Source organism: Rhyacophila brunnea, unplaced genomic scaffold, assembly GCF_057557595.1.
Source record: "Rhyacophila brunnea isolate RB1 unplaced genomic scaffold, BYU_Rbru_1.0 scaffold_3, whole genome shotgun sequence".
Classification (NCBI taxonomy): Eukaryota; Metazoa; Arthropoda; class Insecta; order Trichoptera; family Rhyacophilidae; genus Rhyacophila; species Rhyacophila brunnea.
In genome coordinates this window covers 35,094,963-35,119,600 of record NW_028232965.1, presented here as the reverse complement: position 1 = coordinate 35,119,600, position 24,638 = coordinate 35,094,963, and the positions used below count along the sequence as shown (strand labels likewise).

General features: G+C 32.1%; 1 protein-coding gene and 1 long non-coding RNA gene across 2 annotated transcripts; both read right to left on the bottom strand.

Annotated features, from left to right (window-relative positions):
* Nucleotides 1-94: 94 nt before the first annotated feature.
* Nucleotides 95-22,437, bottom strand: LOC147068268 (pickpocket protein 28-like). The gene is made up of 11 exons (XM_085952650.1): nucleotides 22,234-22,437; nucleotides 21,726-21,855; nucleotides 19,863-19,975; nucleotides 18,729-18,825; nucleotides 16,835-16,986; nucleotides 14,239-14,350; nucleotides 13,439-13,531; nucleotides 9,722-9,861; nucleotides 7,871-8,005; nucleotides 434-607; nucleotides 95-128 (listed from the first exon to the last, which is right to left on the bottom strand). Exons 2-11 carry the CDS (start codon nucleotides 21,837-21,839, stop codon nucleotides 95-97), a joined length of 1,164 nt encoding a protein of 387 aa, XP_085808776.1. The 5' UTR covers nucleotides 21,840-21,855; nucleotides 22,234-22,437.
* LOC147068269 (uncharacterized) lies at nucleotides 10,776-12,931 on the bottom strand. The gene is made up of 3 exons (XR_015071392.1): nucleotides 12,682-12,931; nucleotides 12,203-12,428; nucleotides 10,776-12,088 (listed from the first exon to the last, which is right to left on the bottom strand). It is a non-coding gene; the product is annotated as an uncharacterized LOC147068269 (long non-coding RNA).
* Nucleotides 22,438-24,638: the final 2,201 nt, after the last annotated feature.

Below are 24,638 nucleotides of genomic sequence, written 5' to 3'. Positions count from 1 at the left end.
CACCAATTGGAAAAATGAAACAATTATAAAAACACCACAAGTTTTTGGATAATCACATGGAGTGTAATGTGTATATTGCGTTCTCACCAAGAATTCAACCCGGAACATCAGGTCTGAGAGGCCAATACCTTACACAAGAGTTACAGACAATCTACACTAGACTAATACAAAAAAACCCAATTACGAATTTAAGTATTAGAATTGTCACGGTAATGCTTAATAATTATTTAATAAATACCTAGAACCTACTTTTATTAATTAATTGCCAATATTTATAAATATATGTAATATTATAAAAATATGTAGATATAATTATGTAAATTATATAAAATGCATCAAAAATTATATGATCATCCATTTAAAAGACAAGTAGGACCCGCCTTCAAAAGAGAATCGGGTATTTACATGCACGTAACAGCTTTCACATACTTACCTTAATGTCAAAAAGTAGATAATTTCTATTAAGCTGAGAAAAGAAAATCCGAGGAAGAGCCCTAGTAAACCTCCGCAGTTGGCAAGAAAATCCGTTTGTCCATACAATTCCGAGCGAAGTGACATTATGAACTCAGGTTCCTTGAAGAAAATTGTCACAGACGATAGCTGCAGGCTGAAATATACCAATACATGATGTTAATTTTCTTGTTAATATTACAGGAATCATAAATATAATAAATCAAGATATTTAAAAAAAATATCAATGAATCTTAAATTAGTATTAGCGAAATTACAAACATTTGAAATAAATATCGTTCATTTTGGCATATTAAATAGCTTAGCCCTTTGACCACCTCACCCTAATAAGAATGACTCTCTGCATGGAATGCGGACATAGCCTCTTACTATATATCTAATGGATAAAGCCAGTTGAGCAATCTTAAATAGGTACCGAAGATGGAAAGCCCTTAATTGAATGAGAATCATGGTAGGGCGTACGAGAAATAATATGATGAAATATGGTTCTCTGACCAAGCCTCCAAGTGCGACCAAATGCAAAGCAATACCATAAATGTAATTTTAACGAGTCCCTACAGGCTGAGGGGAATGGTATTGCCCTTACTGACTTCTTGAGCCATAGAAAACCCGACACGACGAAGAATAAATTGCCCAGAAAGTATGCAGTAACAGTATCTGTCAGGGAAAACAAAATTAATGGGAGCTGGTACCACACTGGGTGTGATATAATAGGTTAAGGATTTCGAATGTGGAAATTTATGAGATAAACTTAACACGTGTTTAAAAGTATGTTATTTTCAATTGTTACGTCTGCATCATAATAATTTGAATTAAATTTTGTCACGTAAATGTAATAGTTGGCGCGCTTTGTTTTCGTTGGTTCTTATGACTTGACCGTCATAAAGTACCCTGCTTCAAAATATTAGTCCTTCGCAAAGGCTTTTACATACATTTATATCTAATAAATTTGTTCTGTGGTCTCTGTATATAATTATTTAATTACCTCTTCAAAATTTTGGTTTATTATGGTTGGTTAAGATCTTTTTCAGAAATAAGTTTACCTGATGTCTTCTCTTGTTGCATTGATGTATGTTATATTATTTTTTTCGCAAAAATATTCTCTTTGTTTTTCGTATGGGCTCGATCTGAAAAATAAGACATGAGTAAGTTTTTATAATATTTTTTTGGGCTTATTAACAAGCAAAATTAGGCTAAGCACATCAATTTCATATTGATACCCTAATCTAAGATTCATTATATTATTATGTGTTTACAAAAGATGAGTGTTTTTCTAAATGAACTCGTTGGTGTAGATACCTAAAAATATTCGCAGTTGTAAACATGAATGGGAGATAAAATAATAGTTTAATAAATAATGAGTATTTGTATCATCCATCTAAAATGACGAAGTATATAATACCTAATAATGTTCGTGAAAGAAGGATTTACGTATCGAATTTTTATTAAAAATTACCCTAGGTAGGTGGGCACTACTAAATTTGAATTTACTTTCTAAATTATGAGTTTTATACAACTCCATAGCAAGTGATTTGTTAACGAGGGTTTCGCTTTTCGTCATCCAACAAACAATCTATGTACCTACACATATTATAAAAATGAATTTTAGTCAAGTACTGTTTAGTATTTTTTTAACTTTAATTAAATTAAAAATTAATTAATCTATATGAGTTTTACCATAGGAGTGTACATATTTTTTTCTTTTCACTAAGTGAATCAAATAATACGGTGTATTCAATTTAGACAATTTTTGTTCTGTAAATTAAACAAAAAAATATTTATAATAACTAATATTTTTACAGTGGTATAAACATTTAATTGATCGCTTTAAAACCTAACGGTTTATCATATGTTTTATATTATTTTCAAAACAAATAAAATACACAAATACTGTCATGTACTTATATTCTAATATAATAAATATATATCATGAGAGTTATACAGCACCAATTTCGGTAGCATCGGTGATTAAATGACTGTCGAATCAGTGCATCTAATATATATACACAAGGTGGTATAGGCAGTATAGGCGGATATCGAGGGTAATTTTTCGTATTTATGTAAGTATTGAGGTGATTAATAATTTTATTGTTACATTAAGTTAACCGTCTGAACTGTCAAGAAGTGTTATGTTTTAACAGCACGCCTCATGGCTGTGATAACTTTTAGAGTGAGATAGACAGTTTTGACAGTTTAGACGGCTAACTTATTGTAAGAACTATAAAACCTCAATACATAAATATGATAAACTACCTTCGATAGCCCCCGATAGCAGCCTTGCATATAGAATAGATACGCAGGGTCGTCGCATCGAAAGAAAATGTATCGATTGAAACATTCGGTATTGTGATATTTTACTCTAATATCTACATAAGCACATACTTTCTTATATTGTTATAAAAATCGATGTTTTTTAAAATAGATATAAAAATATTAAAACTATGAACTAGTCAAAAATCTCTTACGCGATGCTTAGAAAACTTAGTGCACTAAATTTAAAAATATATTATGTAATAATAAGATGGGGTCCAATTAAACAAATTCACATTTTTTACAATTGCAAGTTTATCTTTGACTTAAAATAAAAAAATCTTTTTCTTTTTAATGTTTTCAGATACATTTTTATTAATTAACATAGGTGAAATTGTAAATTATCAAATAAATATCGCAAATTGCAAGCTTCATATTTTTCCGCTAGGTGCCTCTGGTAGGTAAAGACATCGCTTTACTGCTAAATTTATATAACCATGCAGGATGACTATCTAACAAAATATAACCATTAAAACATTAATATTATGTACTCTGAAATAATGGTTAAAATATTTTTAATATTAAATGCATGGTAATAGCCAATCTGCATTTAATAAATTCCAACTTGGAAGAAAGAGAAAGGGAGGAGGTATCGAATGATTCGATATTGACAAAAAGTATTGATACTGATATCGTATTGGATGAAAACTATCGATGCCAAAATACCGAAATATCTTTATACCTACCCCGTTTACACGTGCATGGACTTAGCTGACAGTACGTATTATTGCGGTCATAATAAGACGTATCTAGTTGGAAGATTGCATGAATGGTTAAAAAGTTCTGTATTTTCACGTGATAATTGGAACTTGCATTACGTATGCGCAGTAGATAATGGCGAACCTGGCGAAAAAAATATAAATTACACGGTGCAGCACATTTTGACGTTTACCGATTTTCACAAAGTGTCAAATACAATGACAACAACGCGTATCGCATACGCTTGAAGAATGAGATTATCAAGACCGTCAGTACTATTACGCGTAAATAGTTATTATCGTGATAGTATAATTTACATACTATTGGTGTCAGTAAATCCATGCTCATGTACTTCGTAATTCTAATTAATTGTAATTCATAAAGAATTCACACACATAGCATGCCTACTATTTTTTGATCATTGTAGATTGTTATTTATATAAAAATATACATTATAAATTGGTACTTACTCTCTTAATATTTCATTGAAATTATTATACTTGATCGCATTTAAAAATTCTTGCCAATGGAAATCGCTCTGTGATGTTTCGACTTCGTAAGTGATTGAAGTACAGCCAGGGAGGCAAACGCACATAGATGCAACTTTATTTTTAGCTTTTCGGATTCTTCTCGTTGCTTCTGTTTCTATGAAGGTTATTTTCGTTTTCAGGCCTTTTCTAATATCCCTCGTCAGCAATTCATCTAAGCATAATGATATTGAATACAAAGTGTTGCAATACATAATATAGACGGCTCGAGATATATCCCTAAATTCAGATCAATGATTGCAATGCAGTGTACTATGATGATATTGATGTCATTTCCCGGTTCCCAGAAGCCTACAAACTGGCGTTTATTTCCGTAAAGTCAGCTGCGTAAAACATGGGACTCCAAATAAACGAAAGTAATGCTTCAAACACACTCTATGACGATCGGTCATATATATGTCGAAAAACCCGTTTCTTATGTTGGCGTCCTGTGTCACAGGGTGTCACAGAGTGTAAATACGATGTCATAGCTGTCATACAATATGTATGTATAAATGTCGGAATGGCATAGATTTGATCATAGACACTAAAACGCTCTTAGCATATATGTGCCCGATCGTCATATAGTCTATTTGAACCTTAAAACAAATTACATGCCAGTTCTCCACAGTGCAACATAATAATGTTAATAACAGTCTTGTAATTAACGGCGATGTTTTTGAAACTGTTTTTTTGTCCGATCGTTTCTTTAATACACATTATTATTATTTGTTATAAATATTTAATGTTCTAATTTGGAAAACTATCTTTAATATTATTAATATAAGTACTTATCAATAATCAATATTAATGTAAAATAATTAAAATTAAATAAGGATTTAAACTCAATGACCTTATTAAGGGAGACATAATAAATGCTATTACATGAAATATCGAAAAAGTATTTCTTACGGAAGAATAATAAAGTTAATATCTGCAAAATTACAAAATTATAAATTGTCACATCTACACATATTTTGTAATATTTAAAAAAAAAAGTTACCCATCATCTGATTAGCGCAAAATTGTTTATTGACTCCACAAATCGGTGTTTGTGAATCACCTGAAAAATTAACAATTATAATGTAATTATATAATTTTGAAAACCCCCAGAAACATAGGGTACATATTATATTTTCAATAATATGAATCTAACATTTTTAAATATTGTGTATATTATTCAGTATTCAATTGCAAAACTTCATAAATAAGTTCGGTTAACTGTTGACGCCATCTATAAATCATATTAGTAATGCCTTGATTTACTCATAAATAGGGAATCCAATCCCGAGCCAAAATTCTGATCCCGGGATTTCGGGATTACAATTTGACAATCCCGGGATCCCGGGACTGGTCCCGGGATTGGGATTTTTTTCCATTGTTAATATAAAATTTTTATATTTACAAATAACATTGATAAAATCGGTCAAAAATAAATCTAGTATAATTTATACTATTTAAGACATTTATTGTTAATATTGTATACGTTAAATCTTGGAAATTCACAAGTTTAATGGAGTAAATAATATTATAATATAAATAATAATGTGAATTTAATATGAGATTGCTATTTCTGATAGTTAAGACATAATGAATAGATCAGCGAGATTAAAAATAGTAAAGCAAATAATCATGGTGTACTTATGGCCTTTCCTCTTCATAAATCTAATTAGTCAGCCAAATATGAAACTGCCGTAAAACGTATGATATCATGGTGGAATTACTTTGTTAAAAGTGCAAAGCATTGTTTTTTTACCAATCTTTCTCATTTTTAATAATCTATGTGAAAAAATAAAATGAATCGCAACCTACACATCAAACTTCATTAAAACTAAGTTTATTTCTAATGTAGTTATTTTGTATTAAAAGTATTTTTTCTGTTATATTTTCCATAAAAATTGATAAAAAAATCAATCCCGAAATCCCGAAATCCCGGGATTATGTTTATCAATCCCGGGATTCATAGGTATCGAAAATAGCTCGGGATCCCGGGATTGGATTCCCTACTCATAAAGCAGGTTGCATCTCTTTGTCGAAATTTAAAACACCTCCGACAGTGTTATCATTAAAATGAATCAATTGGCAGTAGGATAAAATCGATGGTAAAAGATGTACTTACCTAATTTCGAATCATACTTGCATATTATTACCACATTCTATTCATGGTTTTTTTGTGTAAGGTATGTGATTGAAAAAATATACGAATGTATGGTTCACGATGGCAGAGTGGTAATGTGTCCACTTATGAAAATGTAGGTCTCGAGTTGGAATCGCGGGTCTGGGAAATTCAAATTTCAATGTGTGTTTGGATTTAGAGTAACATCTTAATAGGTTGAGCAAATGGCTAGCTAGCATTCACATTACATTGGAGATGTATCTGTAGCCAATATTACACTGTTATGCCATCTGTCAAAAACTGCAGCCGATTCATCATAATATGTCAATTCTATAAATTATAATATGTGCTAAATAAACCCTAAAATATCTAGTAATTACTACAATATACTTTGTAACGGAACCAAATCATACAAATTTAGATACAATTTCTTATGGAACGACAGACCGTGATCAATATATCAATGTATTTAGATTTACAACCAAACACATGATCATTATTTCAAATATTTACATGAGCAATCACAAAAAAACAACACTAGTAAGTATGTAATACATACAAGTCTGTCTAAAGCAGCGATTTCCAAGCTGGGAGGCGCGGAGTGTTGCAAAGAGAGGCGCGAAAAGTTCAACACAATTAATTTAGCCACAGGTTTGCAGTCTGCAAATGCATAGTTTATAAAACGGCCGCTAGTTATAAACTACACAAAAAACAGTCATATAAAAGGTTGCTTGCAAACCTGTCTGAAAATATGGAGACTAATTTTATAATACCTCACTTCTATACTATTGTGGAGCGCGCTGACTATCTCGTGAAAAAATAAAATAAAAGGGTCAAATCATAGTGTTGAAATTTGAGGCAAATTATGTTTAAAAATGATAATTTTGTTGTTAAACCTATTTGGTTGAAATTAAAAAAAAACTGAGTGAATAAATCAATGTAAGGAGCACTAATGCATTCACTTAAAAGGACAAAGTGAAGGCATTCATAAAAAAATGGAGCTTTGGAAATCAAAATTACAAAAAAATAAGTTCGCCATATCCCCATTTTTAAATGATTTCTACGCCAGATATATTGAAATAAACAAAAATCTATTTACTGAGTTCTTGGTTAGTTTGCTAATGCACTTTTCATATTATTTTATTAATAGTAAAAAACGTCGCCTGCGGCACTGCTTTATTTCTAGGCTATTAAATATTTTAAATATGTGGTGGAAAGATATTGGCCTTGGGGCCCGCTTCAGGATGTGGGGCCCACGATAGAACCCATTTGTCAATGAACGATGATGAATTTGAATTGACTACTATTGAAATTTATTGTGCTAATAAACAAGCACATTCGTCGCATGAAAAACAAATTAATTTAAAAATGAACACAATACATATAAGTAGGAAAACCTCTGTTTTTTTTTCATTTTTGTATTGGTAGGTACATTGTTGACTATTTTAAAAGGTGTCTATATTATTTAATGAAATAAAGGGTGGGAGGCGCCAAGATTGGATTTTTTTAAAGGAGGCGTAGTAACATAAAGTTTGGAAACCACTTCTCTAAAGTGACGGATGAGTTTCATATAACCTACATCTGTCAATGCGCTAACGTTCAGGACAAATAAATATATGATTTTTTTTTGTTTTATACAAATTTTTCTCTACAATCCGGTGTGGATGGATGTAGCCTTCCGAAGACGTTGCTGAACAGTTAGTTTGTGAGACTATTTAGCATATTAAATATTTTTTTATTTACACACTTACGTGGCATGAAAAATGCTGCACATCCACAAACATGGGCAGTGTAGTTCGATAAACATTCCAATAGACAATTATCTCTTGTGTAGTGTTTGAAATATTTGAGCTTTCTTTCGTAAGGGAAAAAGCAGTTCCTCCTGTAACAAAACATCCAGTCAATTTCGTTATTATTAACCTGATAGAGACCGACAAGTTAAGCGTGAGGCTCCGCTGCATAGCTGCCATGTTGCCGAGGAGCGTCGCATTAAACTTCGCAAAAACGGTCTCTAGTATTGAGATTTAAAAGCTATACATAATATTATACCGTACAATACTATGCTTGATGTTTTTGTACGATATGCATGAGTTTTGTTTGCGTTTGTTAATTCTCTGCCACTAAATATGGTGGTGTTAGTCACTACAGTGCTTAATTCATCCACTTGTGGACACTTACGTACATCTCTTAGTTAGGCTTTTACAATAATAGTAATGTTATAAGTGAAGGAAATAATAATGCCAGTTGCACACACTCAGCGAGACTATTCTCGAGGCCATAGAGGGTGTGCTGCTTTCTACACTCTTGACTACCTATTGTAAACGTCGTTGAAATTTGCGCTTCGTACGCGCTAAAGTACGATAGTTTAGACCAGTGCTCCGCAACCTTTTCCAACGCATGGCACACCAAATTCTTCCCAGAATTCCGCGGCACACCACACGTAAAAAAAATTATACACCAAAACATGGACTCCACATCCTAAAGGGGGACCCCATTCCAAGATCTTTGGCGGGCCCCCCTACTTATCGCTAAGGTTAAAGACAGTGTGATACTCTAAAATAGCGTTTTTAAAAAATTGTTCGAGGTAAAATTTATGGAATTGATTTTATGTTTAGCGATTTTTTGTATGGTTATATTCTATTAATATAATAATGGTTAGTTGTCGAGTTAGGAATAATTATTTGTCGATTATTGATACAATAATAATAAATTGTGTCCTACAATCACATGGTTTAAAATATTAAAACTCACTAACTTTTTTTACTCAAAAAATGGGAGCTGAACTGCGATAGCCTTATCGGAAATACGAGGAAATTTTTTATTAACCGTAATCCAGAAAATAGCCAATGGAACATCGGCAAAGTTCAGTTTTAGCGTCCCGTCGTTTATCAATTCAACAAATTCCTCTCGAATTTATAGGAAAAGCGCTTCTATAGAATTTTTGGCATTGGTGTCAAAAGGGTTTCGTATCCTGTCGCATTTATTGTATGAAAATACTGATGAAATTTCTTTTGCAGCAGAGTGAAATGTTTTTGAGACGGATATACAATTAATTGCTTGTTTTCAATGGTGGGCTGGTAGTTCCTTTGGAACATGAATTGTATAGATCCTTGTCTTAACTCCTTCTGCCAAAGTTCCATTTTATTTTTGACTTCTTCTAATTTATCAGAACACGTCAATATATTTTCATTCTGACCTTGCATTGTTTTATTGAGTTCGTGCAGGTGGTCAAATATATTACCATCCATATATGAAAAGTTGGCTATTGCACCGCGGCACACCTAGCATCGTCTGGCGGCACACCGGTTGCGGAGCACTGGTTTAGACAACTAAAATCGTTCAATATACCGACATATCTCACATCACGACACTATTTGAGCTCAAGTTATAGTTTTCGGTCTCTACTGTTGCTTTATTTATGCGTAATGCTCTTGATTTCACGTTTCGCGTCCTTTGAAATGAATACAAAAACCGCCATAGTCCTGCCAGTTTGCCAGTACTACACCCTCGTACTCGCGTCCGCTCGGATAGTCTCGGCAAGAGTGTTGCATACGCATAAAAGGTAATGGTCTCATATTGGTATTAGGTATAGTCTCACTTAGCTGGGTCATAGTCTATCAATCCATCCGATGTGGTCATCATGTTCGGTTTCATAGCAACGAGAACATTTTGATTGTGAGGAATGAGGACGTAGTTTTGTGATACTCTTGGCACTTCGGCTGGTGTATGCAATGATATCTACGAAGATAAAAGAATATTAATTTATTAAATTGACTCCTCCATTTTGTTATATTTATTTAATAGCCACAGGTGACGTATATCTATCGAATATAAAGAATTTATGAAAGTCTAAACGATTTGAAGAAGGTAGGAAATATATTATATGTATCTATGATTTTATGTCGTTTCACGTCATAGATATCAAATTTTCATACTAAAATATTTTATTTTATAACAAAATTACAATTTTAAAAAGTGGTATGACCACAGACATCTCGTGAATGTACAAAATATGTCTATTCTTAATTTAAAACGATGACAATTGAAGATCTTGGCATAAAAACAGCAAATGTCACAAAGGTCATTTTTTTCAGGAGAGGGTAAAAACATAATATCTTGGTTGTCAAACACATTTTTAATAATTTGACAATGAAGATTCATGGAGGAGCCTTATATGCACTGTATGTATGTAAATAAAATATCAAATTGATGTTTGTTAAATAGATATTTAAAAAGAAATGAATGTGACATTTGCTGTTTTTACACAATTTTTGGACCTTTGTCGTTTTTATAACAAAATTGAAAACATGGAAAAGCAAATAGTATGAATAAAATTATAATTTTATTAAATAAAACAAAAAATATATATTTCTGTTATTTTTTAATCATAATACTACATTTAAGAAGGTTTTGACACATCATAACCAATTATTAAGCTACGTACTTACATGTTTTAAAAAAATCTTCAATTAAATATTTAAAATAAAATCAATCATGTGCATATTACTACTGATTAGTCTTGATCACTCACACCCTCACTGTCTTCTTCAACGTTATCATTTGTATCATTGTCACACGGCAAATTTTCATAAAATGATGCATTTATTGGATTTTGTAAATACTTAGTTAATTTTAAAATATCTTTTTTCTTTGCGCCTTTCAATGGAATTAAGCCATCATATGCTGGCTTAAATGCAATCGTGACTGGCATTTGATGTCTTTTCACTATATTGAATCTATCCCACAGTCCAGAGAAACTGAGATGTTTGCAAAGCACTTCTCCCTTACAATCCTTGTCTATTTTGTACATTCTAACTTGCCTAAGATGAAAATCTCTGCCGAAGGATGACTTAAAGTAAGGCTTTAACGTATCTTTAATATTTAAAAAATCTTTTTGCTCCGGTTTCTCCAGAATAAAGGGCCCAGGAGTTTTTCTGGCATCCAATACAACTTTATCCCAATCCTCTGGCACGTCTGCAAGGATTGTTTTCCTTGCACTGCTGAACAAATGAAAGTCAGCGTCATTTGGTAAAAATGTGTGCCCTCTGATAGGAAATATATGGATGACTCGTTCAATTTTTTTTAATACATGTACCACCATATACCAAAACCAAATCATAACAAAATTTTTGTTTTGTCCAGCACATCCGTCACTCAAAATATACAATGTTTTCGTGCCTGCTGGCAGATGGTGGTTTATGTAATGTAGTAACAAAGATGTTACATCATTTTGACCTCGTTTGGCGAATCCTTCATGATACGTGTACATATATACATCATTTCTGGCTAGGTCATGTATCCCAAAAATGTAATACCATAGCTGTCTGGAATAAAATACCGCATTTGTTACCATATTCGGTAAAGGCAAATTTTGCATAAAATCAAACGATATGACTGTGGTATCACTTGAACCACTTGCGAGTTCTTTTAATCTTCGCTTCGTTGTAGTAAACTGTTGTGCTTTAGCCAGGTGAAGTTGATAATCTATCTCAATCTTACGTTTTTCATCTTCAGAGAGATCGGGTAATTTCAGTTTGGTTGTAACTGAATCACAGTATGAACACGTATCGCTTCGAGGAGCTCCAAATGACAAATTATATCTAGTTGTAAATACTCTGTAGTATGTGTCATAGTTTAGTTGAAGCCTGTATTTACTTAAAAACATCTCGTGCATTTTCATAATAGTCAAATTTTCCGGAAGATACCTAACATTCTTATTTTTCGCGAAAGAATAATGACTTTGACGTGCCTTAAATGATTGTATATGAATGTGAATCAACTGAATCACTGATTCAGGCACTGCTCTTGGGCGATTTGGATGCTTTCCTCGTTTGTCCATAGGAGCCGAACCCGAAAATGTGATGTTGTCTTGAATACGTCGCAGCCGGGAATGCGTAATACCATGTATTGCCACAAATGCCTTCATACAGACTTCTTCGTTAATACCATCAGATGTAGATCGTATCTAAAGTAAATAAAGAGAAAAAATAATTAGTTTTTCAAACACATTATCATTAGGTATAATAGGTGTAATGCCTAATTTGAATGTACATTTTTTATTAATTCAATGAATACTCACTTTATATTTATATGATGCTGAATGCTTGAATATACCATGATCATTGACATCATTTATTATTATCGGAGTATTTTTTCTCGGACGTCTTCTCTTGATCGGTACTACTTCTATACATCCAGATATATAGCCATCTTGTTGATTTTTAGAATCCATTTCATAAAAATTCTCAAATATTTCTTTCCGTAAATCTTCATTTATTTTTGTAAAACAATGAAACCTCTTGCACCTGGAAACATAATAATCAATTAAGTACAATCCTACATAATATACTTTATTACAATCATACATACATTTACATAAAACAACATAGTAAATACAATGCTTTGCATTCGAAAGAAGTCATAACTTCAAAGTAATCACAGCCATTGTGAACTAAATTTAATCACACAAACTATTCAGCATGGTAAATATTTTAGTACGTATTAATATTGTATAAGTTTTTAATTGAATATATGTTATGAATACATAATTATTCCTACCTGCAATCTTCACCGATAACTTTTTTTGAGAGTCGTTTCCCAACATGATTGACATGATCACTTCCCTTTATTTTGGCGGTTTTTATTAATGTTTGCTTGGTTTTATTAACTTTTCTCTTACGAGGCGTTTCGGATGTCTGTATCCTATTACATTCCATGATAAAATATACAAACAATCGTTAAGGAACTTCATAAAATGGCAATGCCAATGACTGAACGAATGAAAGATAATTTTGACAGGTCAGGCACTAACAAGTATGGAATGTATACTAACGCCTAACGCCGCCTGGTGATAAAAGTGTGGAACTACTGGACCTTTGTTGTTTTCAAACAAAATTCCTTGGACTATTGCTGTTTTTAGAAAAGTGGCATATTTTTGAGAGCGGATTTGAGGGACTTACGATTTTTTTAAAAAATATATCTTTGCACAGTTGTATGTAACCATACACAGGGAATATAGAAATGCAATAAAATGAAAATGGAAAAAAGTGGACATTTGATGTTTTTATGCCAAGATCTTCAATTGCAATAACTATACTCTTTTATAATATTAATAATTTAAGTGTTATGAAGAAAATATGCCATTATAATGATATTTATGTATACATCGGTACTACAAAGTCTCATATTTCTCTTTTTAGATATTTACATCACACGCGTGGCCTTAAGAATCTAAGTATTTTTATGTTGGTGGAAAGTCTCTTAATATCTGCATTAAAATAATAATACTAATATATTGAATGTTTGTAGCAATTACCTTATATCCTTGAGATGGTCCTCTACACATATAGTCAAGATCGTCATCATACGACATCAGCACTAGTGTTAGACCCATTCTGGCACCGGAACCCTTTAACGGAAATGATAAAAAAAACTTGAATACCTACCTGTTCCAAAAAAAAATATATACCTACAGCTAAAGCTTTGAGAGTAAAAAGCTCTCCCAAGATTTTTTTAATCTAATTTTAAGCTAGATAATCATAAAAGTAGTAATTATTACATCATAATATATTATGATACCTCGGTTTATTTTACATTCATTTAAGTACCACCCTCTATTTTATCTAACTAAAAGCACGATGTAGAAAACACTAAACTTAGTACATCAGAAGTTTGAATATTACGAAACCAATAACCCATGAATATTTTTTTAAATACAGTTTCTTCGTCGTATTTATAGGCTAAATTAGGGATGGTAATAAATCTTGGAGGATAAGATACAATGTTGAGCTCTATGGTCTGTACGAATATTGCAGCCAAGTTCAATCAATTAAAATTGGGAAACTACGTTTACTAGGCCATGCGCAACGACGTATTAATGACAAAGAACCGGCAATGAGAGTAATGTCGAGCAATCCAACAAGACATAAGAAGCTAGAACCCATCCCAGGTTATACTAGAAACACATTACCATTACATCACGGGAGGTTACGGACTGACTAGTATTATAATTATTAGTCGTAACCCTTTAATAATATAATTTTGAATTCAAAATATTATATGCATCACAAGAAAACGATATGCGAGAAAATTACTAAAACAAAAATATTTTTTTACCGGTCCTCTCAGTGGGTATGTGTCTATAGGCAGATTCTTTGAATAACCATCGTGTAAATCCCAACCAGTAGATGCGTCTGCATGATCGACAAATTGAAAATCTTCATGCATCCTACAAAATAATATTGTGTGTGTCCAATTAGTAATCGCATGTTTATGTGTAAACATCTCGTGTGGGTGTGTGTTGTGGAATGAAATTTATTTTTAAAAATGTAGGTAATTGTTTTTTCTGGCAAAATAATATATTCAATTGGCTACTGACACTAAAATAATACATATATCCGAAACCAGTTTAATGATAATAGCAGGTTCTTTAATTTTGTTGAGTGTTAAGGGTTTACGTACATTTTTTGATTATTGAAGAATGGAATTTGTATGGCGAATACAGAGCGTAAATTATTGAAATTTCTCCAAAATTACGACTCAAATAAAATTAAAAGTTGATCGAATATATATTAGTAAATAATGTTATTTTTACCGTTAAGAGACGTGTTATGACCACATAAATCTGATGAACCAACCTAATAAAAATACATATCGCTTTATTTTAAAATTCAAACGACTATCTTTATTTTAAACTAGCTGAAGTACCCGGCTTCGCACAGGGTCGCTTCGTAGATACATTTATCTTAGATATTTAAAAAATAATAAGTGATAATTTTTTTAATTTTAAAATATCTGTGTAATACAATATGGCAATATAAAAATAAATCTAATAAGAGTGAAGGTGAAACAAAAGAACACTAAATTAATAGTATTAATATGTAGTAAAAAAAAATTAAAACTGGGTGGCACAAACAAACAACAAACTTTGTATTTTATATAATACCAATTATTTAAAAACCGTTGCGGGTGTGCGCACAACAACTGATAAAGGTTTCATCGCAATCGGATGACTGGGATAGGAACGCATACAAATAGAATAAGAAAATGGTTTTTCTAATTCAGAAACCTTCACGGGCGTGCGCCCAATAAGTCACCAAAGTTTCATTGCAATCGGATCAAAATTTATCGGATGAATGGTAAAAGAACGCATACGAATAGAAGAAAAAGAAGAAGAAAATGCTTGTACCAATTCAGAAACCTTTGCGGGCGTGAGCACAACACCTGATTAAAATTTCATCGCAATCGAATGAATGGTATAGGAACGCATACGGGACAGACAGACAGACAGACAGGCATTCATTTTTATATATAAGATATAGCCTATACTCTTCGCGTAGGTAAGTGCAAGAAATAAGTTGACAAAGTTTTATCGCAATCGGATGAACGGTATGGCAGCGCATTAAATACGAACAAACAAACAAACAAACAAATATTGTTTTTTTTATATATTAGATAACACACTATTATGGTATTAAAATATTTTTTTAGTCATAACAATGTTTATGTTGATTTATAATATGAGAAAAGACAGAGCATTATAATGAAATATATAACTCTCCTACAAAGTGTACAAATTGTTCAGATTTATCTCCCAAAAATACACTTTTATTGTACAGCCGTTATATGGCACCTGCGCATCTATTCTATACACAAGAATGCTTTCGGCCTTTACAGCAGCTAACTAGGGTAGGAAAGTATCGACATATTAACACTTATTGTAACAATTACAATAATTTAGCCGTCTGAACTGTCAAAACTGTCTATCTCACTTTAAAATGTATCACAGTCAAGAGAGGTGCTGTTAAAACATAGCACTTATTGTAATACTCACAACTAACATATTGTAATTGTTAATACTTGGATACTTTCATACCCCAGATAGCGGCCGAAAACAGTCTCGTGTATAGAATAGATGCGCAGGCTACGTAATAACGAATATTTATTTAAATCGAGCATTTGTTTTACGGTTTAATATATTCAAATAATATTGTTAACAATAATTTACAATACCTAAATAATTAAGCAACTCGAGATTTTTTTATTGTTTCCACGCGATTGCTCCATGAATAAATTCACATATCCCCACCCCAACCTATGGAGCTCTTTGTACTCCCTATGATTGGTGTAGGATGGCATCGTCTGCTGTTTGTTACTTCGGATGATAAAAAACACGAATGATTGCTTCGAAAAACGGCGAGATCTATTTACTGGAGAATAATTACAGTGTTATAGAGATATAAAGAAAATAATTGGCGGTGTCAGTACCGCGAAAATCAAACGTCCGAGTAGGCCCGCGTAATTTTTGCAAGCTCGTTTCTGCGAGTGAAGATGCACTAATCTAAAAATAGAACAGCGCGTGTCACTCTAGTCAATCAAAAAACGGATTAGATCATGCGACACTTCCATGCTATCCCTAACACATTGCGGTCAGTATTACAAATAGTAATATTATTATTAATAATAAATAATCATATTTCTCTTGGCATAAACATTTGCTGTCTCGTTATCAACCTTGCTCGTATTTATATGAGATTGCCCAATAATGATTCCGGCCTCTATAGGGTTCCATTGAATATCCTTAGGGGATGACACCTTTTGGTGGCGTTTCTATCGAATTTGACCCCAGTCGCTGTAGCAAAAATATATTCTACGTTACATGTAGAACAATATATTTGTATTTGAAAGATATTGATTTATAGACGTGGCTTACATTTCTTTTTTGAACATTTCATCAGCATCCAACATATTAAATGTGTAGCAAATGCCCTCTTCTGTTACTATTGGAGTGAAGATTTTTTCGCAAATAGTGTTTTTAGATTTCCATCGACACGTCATGAAGGTATCCCCCAAACTAGGAGCAACCTTAAAACAAACATTATAAAATTACAATATTTTTAAGACAGACTAGAAGTAATGGATGAAGTATATATCCATCCATACATTTTTTCAATAGTAGGTAAATATGTGACTTCTAAAATAACTAAGGGACTAAACAAAATAGGACGTGATATATATCAAAGTATAGTATAGACTAGCAATAAGCAGCGGCTTCATGTGTGTGAAATACGGAATAGACTGATTAGATTTGATTTGCATATTTTCACCTCACCAATTCACCGCTGCTCTTTGTTCACTTTACCTACTCGGGATGAATTATTGCCTTGTTTGGTCATTGGATGACTCGGCGTGCGCCACTTTATCGGCACCTCGCTTCACCACTCCACCGCTGCTATCTGACTACTTTATCTGATTATTTATTTTTATAAGTTTTAATTGTAATTATAGAATCTTATGCGATATTGAGATGAAACTCCACTAATATAGCCATGTTCAAAAATTTATATGACATGACCTTCTGCACGGCAAGGCCTCATTTTCGTCTTCTGTTCAAAGTGAATTGTAATAAATGTCAATGATAACCAATCTCATGAGTGCTCGCTACGCACGCATCTCAGGAGTTTATACATAATAATATAGCTGTATCAGTGTCACCAATAATACAATAGTATAATATTGATTCCGCAAAAATGCATGTGGGTGCTCACAGTGAATCTCACCGAGTGCATAGTCTGTTTAAGTACATATATTTAGGAACGTAAGTTTAAGCATACATTGCAAAGTACCTTTTTCAAATGTAGTCTCGTACTTTAATACGTGTCGGCAGCGAACTCACCTTTGGTTGTCATTGATACAAGGTGACTCTGCTTTAGCAGACGCACGTGCCAACTTGTCGAATTTATTAAAAAGCACATTCATAAAAATTTCAACATTACAAAGTATCACGTAACAATCGCATTACACTTTGTAAGTGCATTCCATTGGTAAGCAAATACGAAAACAATGTCTAGACACTTTGACCGCAGGCGAGTTTGTTCAAGAAGTCAAAAAGACGCTGACAATGACGTCGCCACGAACCATTTCCTTTGTTTTCAAACAATATAAAAAGGTGGGTTGCTACCCACTAATATTCAGTCATACACAGTCATTCACATCTTGCCAACGTAACCACGTCCACCGAGCTGTCAATTTTCTCAGAACGCTATCTTCGTAATTTGTATTGTAAATTAAGTTAAACTCTGTAATATTAAATACCAACGTGTCTGCAAAGTTGTTTATATTTTAAATAGAAGGGGATAATAAAATCATGGTTATTGGATTTCACACGCCAATCTGTTTTATAATTTGGAGTCATTCATCAACCTACCTACCCTGTCCACACCTCACATTCCTCTCTATATGCTTAATACAATATTATGCGAAATATGCCAAAATACTACAATTTTATAGAATTCAAGACGTTCAAAATGTTCATAATGTTCGTGGTATAGCTTTTTCGGAAATACTATTACATCTTTATACTATAATCAGCATAAAATAAGATGGCAACACTGAGCTGTAATCAAACAATCAGACTCTTCCTCTCGTGCTGTCGACACCTTGTTAGCATTGACACGTCGTATCTGTATATCGAATTGACAGTAAACACTGTTCTCTGCTCTACCTTATCTTTTCGTGATTGAAACCGCCCGATTCCTACCTACGGATCTCAGGCCAATGCATTTTATAGCAAGATCTCGTTTCAAGGTAGCACAGTAAGTACTTACATCTTTCAGCATTTCTATAGTATATTGATCAGTAAAATTCTTTTCGCCAGGAATCATTTCTTCGCATATCAATGACACTGCCTCGAAATACGTTTTCCTGCAAAATATACACAATTTTAATATTATTGTCCTTGCAATACATAACTAATATTATAATATTACTTCATCTTCTTTTTCTCAGGAGTCGTGATCTTAACTGCTAAGAATCTGCGACTTCCAATCACCGGACCCTCGACGATCCTCCCCCATTCACTAATACACGCTTTTATGACGATTGGTTTAGGTGTCCGTCTGCTGATAACTCCAGCGAATTGGAATCCTTCCGTTTACTTTTCGTCCTTCGACTTGCGATGATTATGCATCTGACACAGCGTCAAAATCCTGATATAGATGTGCAGCTTGTTTAGTTCAATATAATTCTGAACATATTCCTCCAGCACTACATCTCAAAAATTCAAACCGCTTTCTGTATAGTGTCTTAGATCTCCATGATTCATTGAAATAATTGAGTACGTATCATTTAATATTTTTAATGCTGGTAAAATAACAAATTCCTGTTCAATTTAAAGTGTGTTTTTTCGTTAAGTAATTTTTACAAAAACTAATACTAAACAGTTAACATTCAACTTAAATTACATTATAAAGCATGGACATCAATACCATACTCCCAAACTTTTTTATACATAATATGAAATTAACAATTATACACTTACACAGTGTGTACACAAAATATATGGGTATTGTGACATTACTTAAACCTTTATTATAAATTATTGCATTGAAATACAATTAAAATAAATCATTGAAATACCAAAAATAAGTTTAGATCTTGAAAAAAGTTTTTTATAGTAGGTATACCATTATAGTTTAATTATTTGAAACTTTTTCCATGACGCGAAAAAGGGTGGAAAGATATTGTATCTATATGTTTGAATGATTGAATGATTAATGAATGTACCCTATGATAATTATTGACTCAATACATGTGCAAATAAAAATATGTGTCATCGTTCTGTCTCTCTCATATTACTGCCATCACCGAGAGGAAGATGTATCAGTACATAAATAAATGACACGATGTATGTATGTCTTCTCTTAATATTTAATTCTAAATTAATGAAGTAATATTCTCACTCCCATTCCGTGACCTCCTTGTTCTCAAGTATTCTATGATAGACATCTGTGAAGTTAAAAATAGTTTGGAGGGATTTTGATTCTGGGCATATTGTAACTGCAGGGAAGGTTATCTGGAAATTGAAAACTTTCATTACTTTTTGAATAAAACACATAACAGTAAGGGCCCAAGCACACTGTGAGTAGCCGTGCGATACACGTGTGGTACGAGATTCGTAAAAAGCAAGTATTGTTTAGGCCCCCTGCGCCGTGCGCGTATCGCACGAGTTTTTGCAATGTGCTCCATCGCTAAGAGTTAATTAGTAAGGAAGCAATGTATAGTAGAAATTTATAGTAGTAGAAATATATTGGATTATGCAATATCCAGTCAATTTACGAACAAATAGTCCAGCAGAATTTTGTGGAAACTTTAACATGTTGAATAGGCATAGCCAAATTGACATTTTTAAAATAATGTATTCTATTATTATCTGAAAAAAGTAAAGATAGTATTGATATCTATATTGATGTATTACACGCTGAAAAAGTCTTAAATAATGTAGTGGTATTTCAATCTCATTAGTCGTAACACAGAATCGCTAAGAGCCTGTCCACAAGGCGCATTTTTACGCGCGAGTGACAAATCGCGCGTTCTCCAGGTACATGTGACCCAATCCAGCTGTCCACAAGCGCTCGCGCGTGACGACTCTCGCGCGGAATGCGCCGAGAAAACGCCAGACTCACGACCTCGCACGTGTTGTGCGCGATTTGAGGTACTATGCAGCCAATTATTGCGCCCAATAACAACGCGATCACCAACGTGCGCGGAAGTGATTTGTCGGTTAGTTTTAAAATAGACATTATTTTTTTTTTAAACGGAGCGTGAATACTTCGATACAGAATTATTTTTGATAAAGTGGAAAAAAGGAAGGCTAAATGCGACATGGAATCTTCTGATTATTCTAATAGAACTATAAAATTTTGTAAACCTGGTGATTTGGAACAACAAAAAAAAGATTCTAGGTAAGTGAAAAACTTTATTTATACAATATTTAGGTGCTCTCAGTACCTAGAGCTGTATTTCAATTAAATTTAGTACTTACTTATTATTATTATTATTAAAATAACATTTTGTTCAATAAATTATAACAATGATAACATTCAAGTGGGCTTTGTGAACATTGCCACTAAAAATGCTCCATAATGTATTTACATACTTAGTTTTATTATCGTTTATCCTGACCAGATCCTGACCCACTAAACCGAAATTTATTGTTTTCCTAATTGCTTTTATGGGGTTTAATACTCACATGTTATGAAAAAAATCAAATATCACAGTAGTTCCATTTGAATAACACTCATGGAATGAAGTTAAAAAAAATTTAATATTTTCTTTGAACTTTGCCTATATTAATTTATTTAATATTTGTTTTCAGGCATTTCGCTCCAAAAAAGGTGGAAAGGGCTTTGGGATTCATTTGTTCAAGAAATGAGAAAAAATAAATGTAAACCATCAGGTTCTGGAGCCAAAACTAAAAATAATAATACATAATCATATAATAATAATAATAAACTATCACTTAAAATTTGATGCACTCTGTACAGTCTATTTTCTCGTTGTTTGCGTCGTTTCTATCGACGGTACGTAAGTCACAATACACCCGCTTTCTCGGTTTCAATGTTGAATACTGAGCGCAAAGCATTTTTTGCTACTCGAGCGTAAAACGCGTCATCTGTGTGCAACGCATTTTTGGTGCTCGCAAAAACGCGCCACGTGGACAGGTCATCAGCATCGGTGATCGCAACGACTCTGTATAAGTGCACACGTAGTATAAGAACTACATAATTAGGGATGGCTTTCAAAGCCAAAGGAAAATATATCACCTGCCAAACTGGAGTAGAAGATTCAGCAAAACTGACAATTACAGGAATGTGCTGCCATTTGGTCCAGACTTTAAAAATTAAATATATGCATGCAGACAGGCTGACTGCAAACATTATAATCCACCACACTCTACAACAGAGAAAAGTATTGATAAGTAAATAGGTATCAAATAGGCATTAATATTAATTATGATACCCATTACTCCATTTCATGTTAAGTATATTATAACAATATACCTAATATGTTTACGATTTCCCGAGCAGGCGATAATAAAATTAATATTGGCATGTGGAACCATTTCCATTAGGCACATTAGCAATATTAATGTTGACGATCAGCATAAAAATGTACTTCTAAATAATATATTTATGAGAAGATCTTGTATAACATTATTTTCTAAATCTAATAATATGTGCGATTAAATACCCCAGCGTTAATATATTATTAAATAGAAAATGAATGAATCCGTTGAATAGATATCAATATTAGTTTATAGCAACTCTTTACCTTTCTGAAATCGATCTTCCATCTTCGCCTATATACTGCAGGCCATGGAGACTGGTGCTCGATGTAAACTCCTTAAAATATTTGAGACATGTTTTTCTCTTCGTCTCCTTTCGTGGTAGTTTCGATTCTTCTTGTTCATCTTCTTCGTCTATCACTGCAGCTTTCTCTTTATATTTAAGCTTATCTTCTTCCGTTGGCTTGCCATTTTTCCTATCGAATTCATAGTAATCGTAATTTTAAAATTACATAGTACGAAAACGTTAACTCGTTGATATATTTTATTTATTAATTATTAATAAGTATATAAACTATGAAAATAACATGTAGTTGTTAGAAATCGACTTTGGCATGTGCATATTTCATTGTAAAAATGTTTAAGTACCTAGTATAAAGAACTGAAGCAGTTTGCACTCGCTCGTTTGTCTATATTGTTGTTGCTTTTTTTATATATATAATTGTGTACTTAGTGTAGTTATCGTTGTTGCATTTACTCACCTACTCTATAAATACATGCAACCTACATTGTTTCTGGGTTAACCATTTTACTAAAACTAATGTTATATTATGTATAGATGTGGTATAAAAAACCAAATTGAGTGATTATATATATTCATTCTACTAAATTAGGCGATCGAATCAAAGAATGATCCCAAGAATAGATAATTTTAAACACTATTATTACCACCGACTATTATCATTTTTCCAAAGGGGATGATGGCATGGTAAAAAATATCGCATTTCTAATAGATCCGTGCTTCGGTCTTACTTTTATTGAAGAACTCTGAACCATTTTTGGTTGTTTTTTTTTATTACCTCAATAAAAAAATGACCACTAATATTTCCTGGCAACATCGATATTATATATCTTTGTGACCCCTAGAACCTATACCAATTGTCATTGTAATTGGAGTGTAATTTAGGAAAGCAAGAAATATGGATTTTAGTTTTCAGCAATGAATGTTAGCGCCTACTACGCACAGTTTAAGGTATTTCAGTCCAATCGTTTATAAGGTTACGTTATAAGTAGATCAGCATAATTTTATGTGTTATTAAGTGTGTACAGTTGGCCTATCCATTTATTTTGGATTAATAAATTAATCATCAAAAGTTTTGCTTTGGCGCTAATATACTATACACACCATGCATCTGTGTAGAACAATTATTATATATGTATTGTGTAATAAATAATAATTTTATATATAATAATTTCAAAGATAATTTTTTAATGGTTATATTAAAATAATATTAATAAGTTTTCGTATATATTTCGTTACAATTCATTATACAAATGCCGGCTTATAATTACAACCTTAAAACTACCTGCAGTATTAATTAGACAATGTAAGTATTTTTTATCAATCTCTAATTAAATAACGTTTTAGTTAAGGAGTGTTTAGAGTTTTTAGGTGTGTCTACTTACCATAATTAAATGGTTAACATATTAATGTATTTAGGTCGGTCGAAACAATGTAGAATAACCTATTTTGTATATATGGTATATTTTAATGTGAAATAGATAATTAATGATAACTTCATTTGATACATTTTTATGTGTACCTAATTATTTTCGAGGAGATTATAAGTTTTGTCTGAATTGACATAAAGTATACGAGTATATAATTTAAAAATTTAGATAATTTATATGTATTGTGAATTAAATAAAATTTTGCCGTGTTTCAATAATTATACAGTGTAAATTACATAGTGATTGGAAGAAAATGATGACACGAATAAAAAATAATTACAACAAAATAATAATGATAATAATTACTTTTTTTCTCGTTATAAAAATACTATAATTATATACTATTATACTATAAATATATATAATAATTTAAATACATTTTATGGTCACATAATATAGCATTTTTTTGATTAATAGTTAATTGTAGTTGTATTTAGGGATTGCAATACCGAATAAAAATATCAATGCTGGTATTTCGGTATTTTTTATTGAATACCGGATACCGGTATTCGTTAAAACATATTATAGAAAAAAAGTATTTATCTAAATCGTATATATATATATATATAAAATAAAGCTATATAAATCTCTTTGAAACATTAATATTTTACAGAAAAAATTGTGTACCTACTTAAATATTCTATTGATCTTAAAAAATAATGTGTAGATAATATAATGGTAGAGCTGCTGGCTTTTATAAAGATCCCTAATAAAATACGCCCTATAAAAGACTAGTTTATCAAATAATGATGTCTGCTAGTTTTGGTCTTATCTTAAGTCCGGCTGCAGGAAAAACCCTCTCAGATTCAACGCTCCTTGTTGGACGTAGGTACAGTAATCAAATAATACCTAACATTATAGAATAACTGCAAATATTTGCCATCAATACTTTCCGATTTTAACTATGTTATTTTACTGCGGACAATAAAATTGTATAAAT

Excerpts from the sequence above, each read along its gene's own strand:
- LOC147068268 (XM_085952650.1), bottom strand. The coding sequence starts at position 21,839 with ATGTTTGCAGTCAGCCTGTCTGCATGCATATATTTAATTTTTAAAGTC. Across the intron at positions 16,987-18,728 it reads CTATAGAAATGCTGAAAGAT|GTTGCTCCTAGTTTGGGGGA; the intron begins GTAAGTACTTAC and ends GTTTGTTTTAAG. Across the intron at positions 14,351-16,834 it reads GAAATGTTCAAAAAAGAAAT|GATGCATGAAGATTTTCAAT; the intron begins GTAAGCCACGTC and ends ATTATTTTGTAG.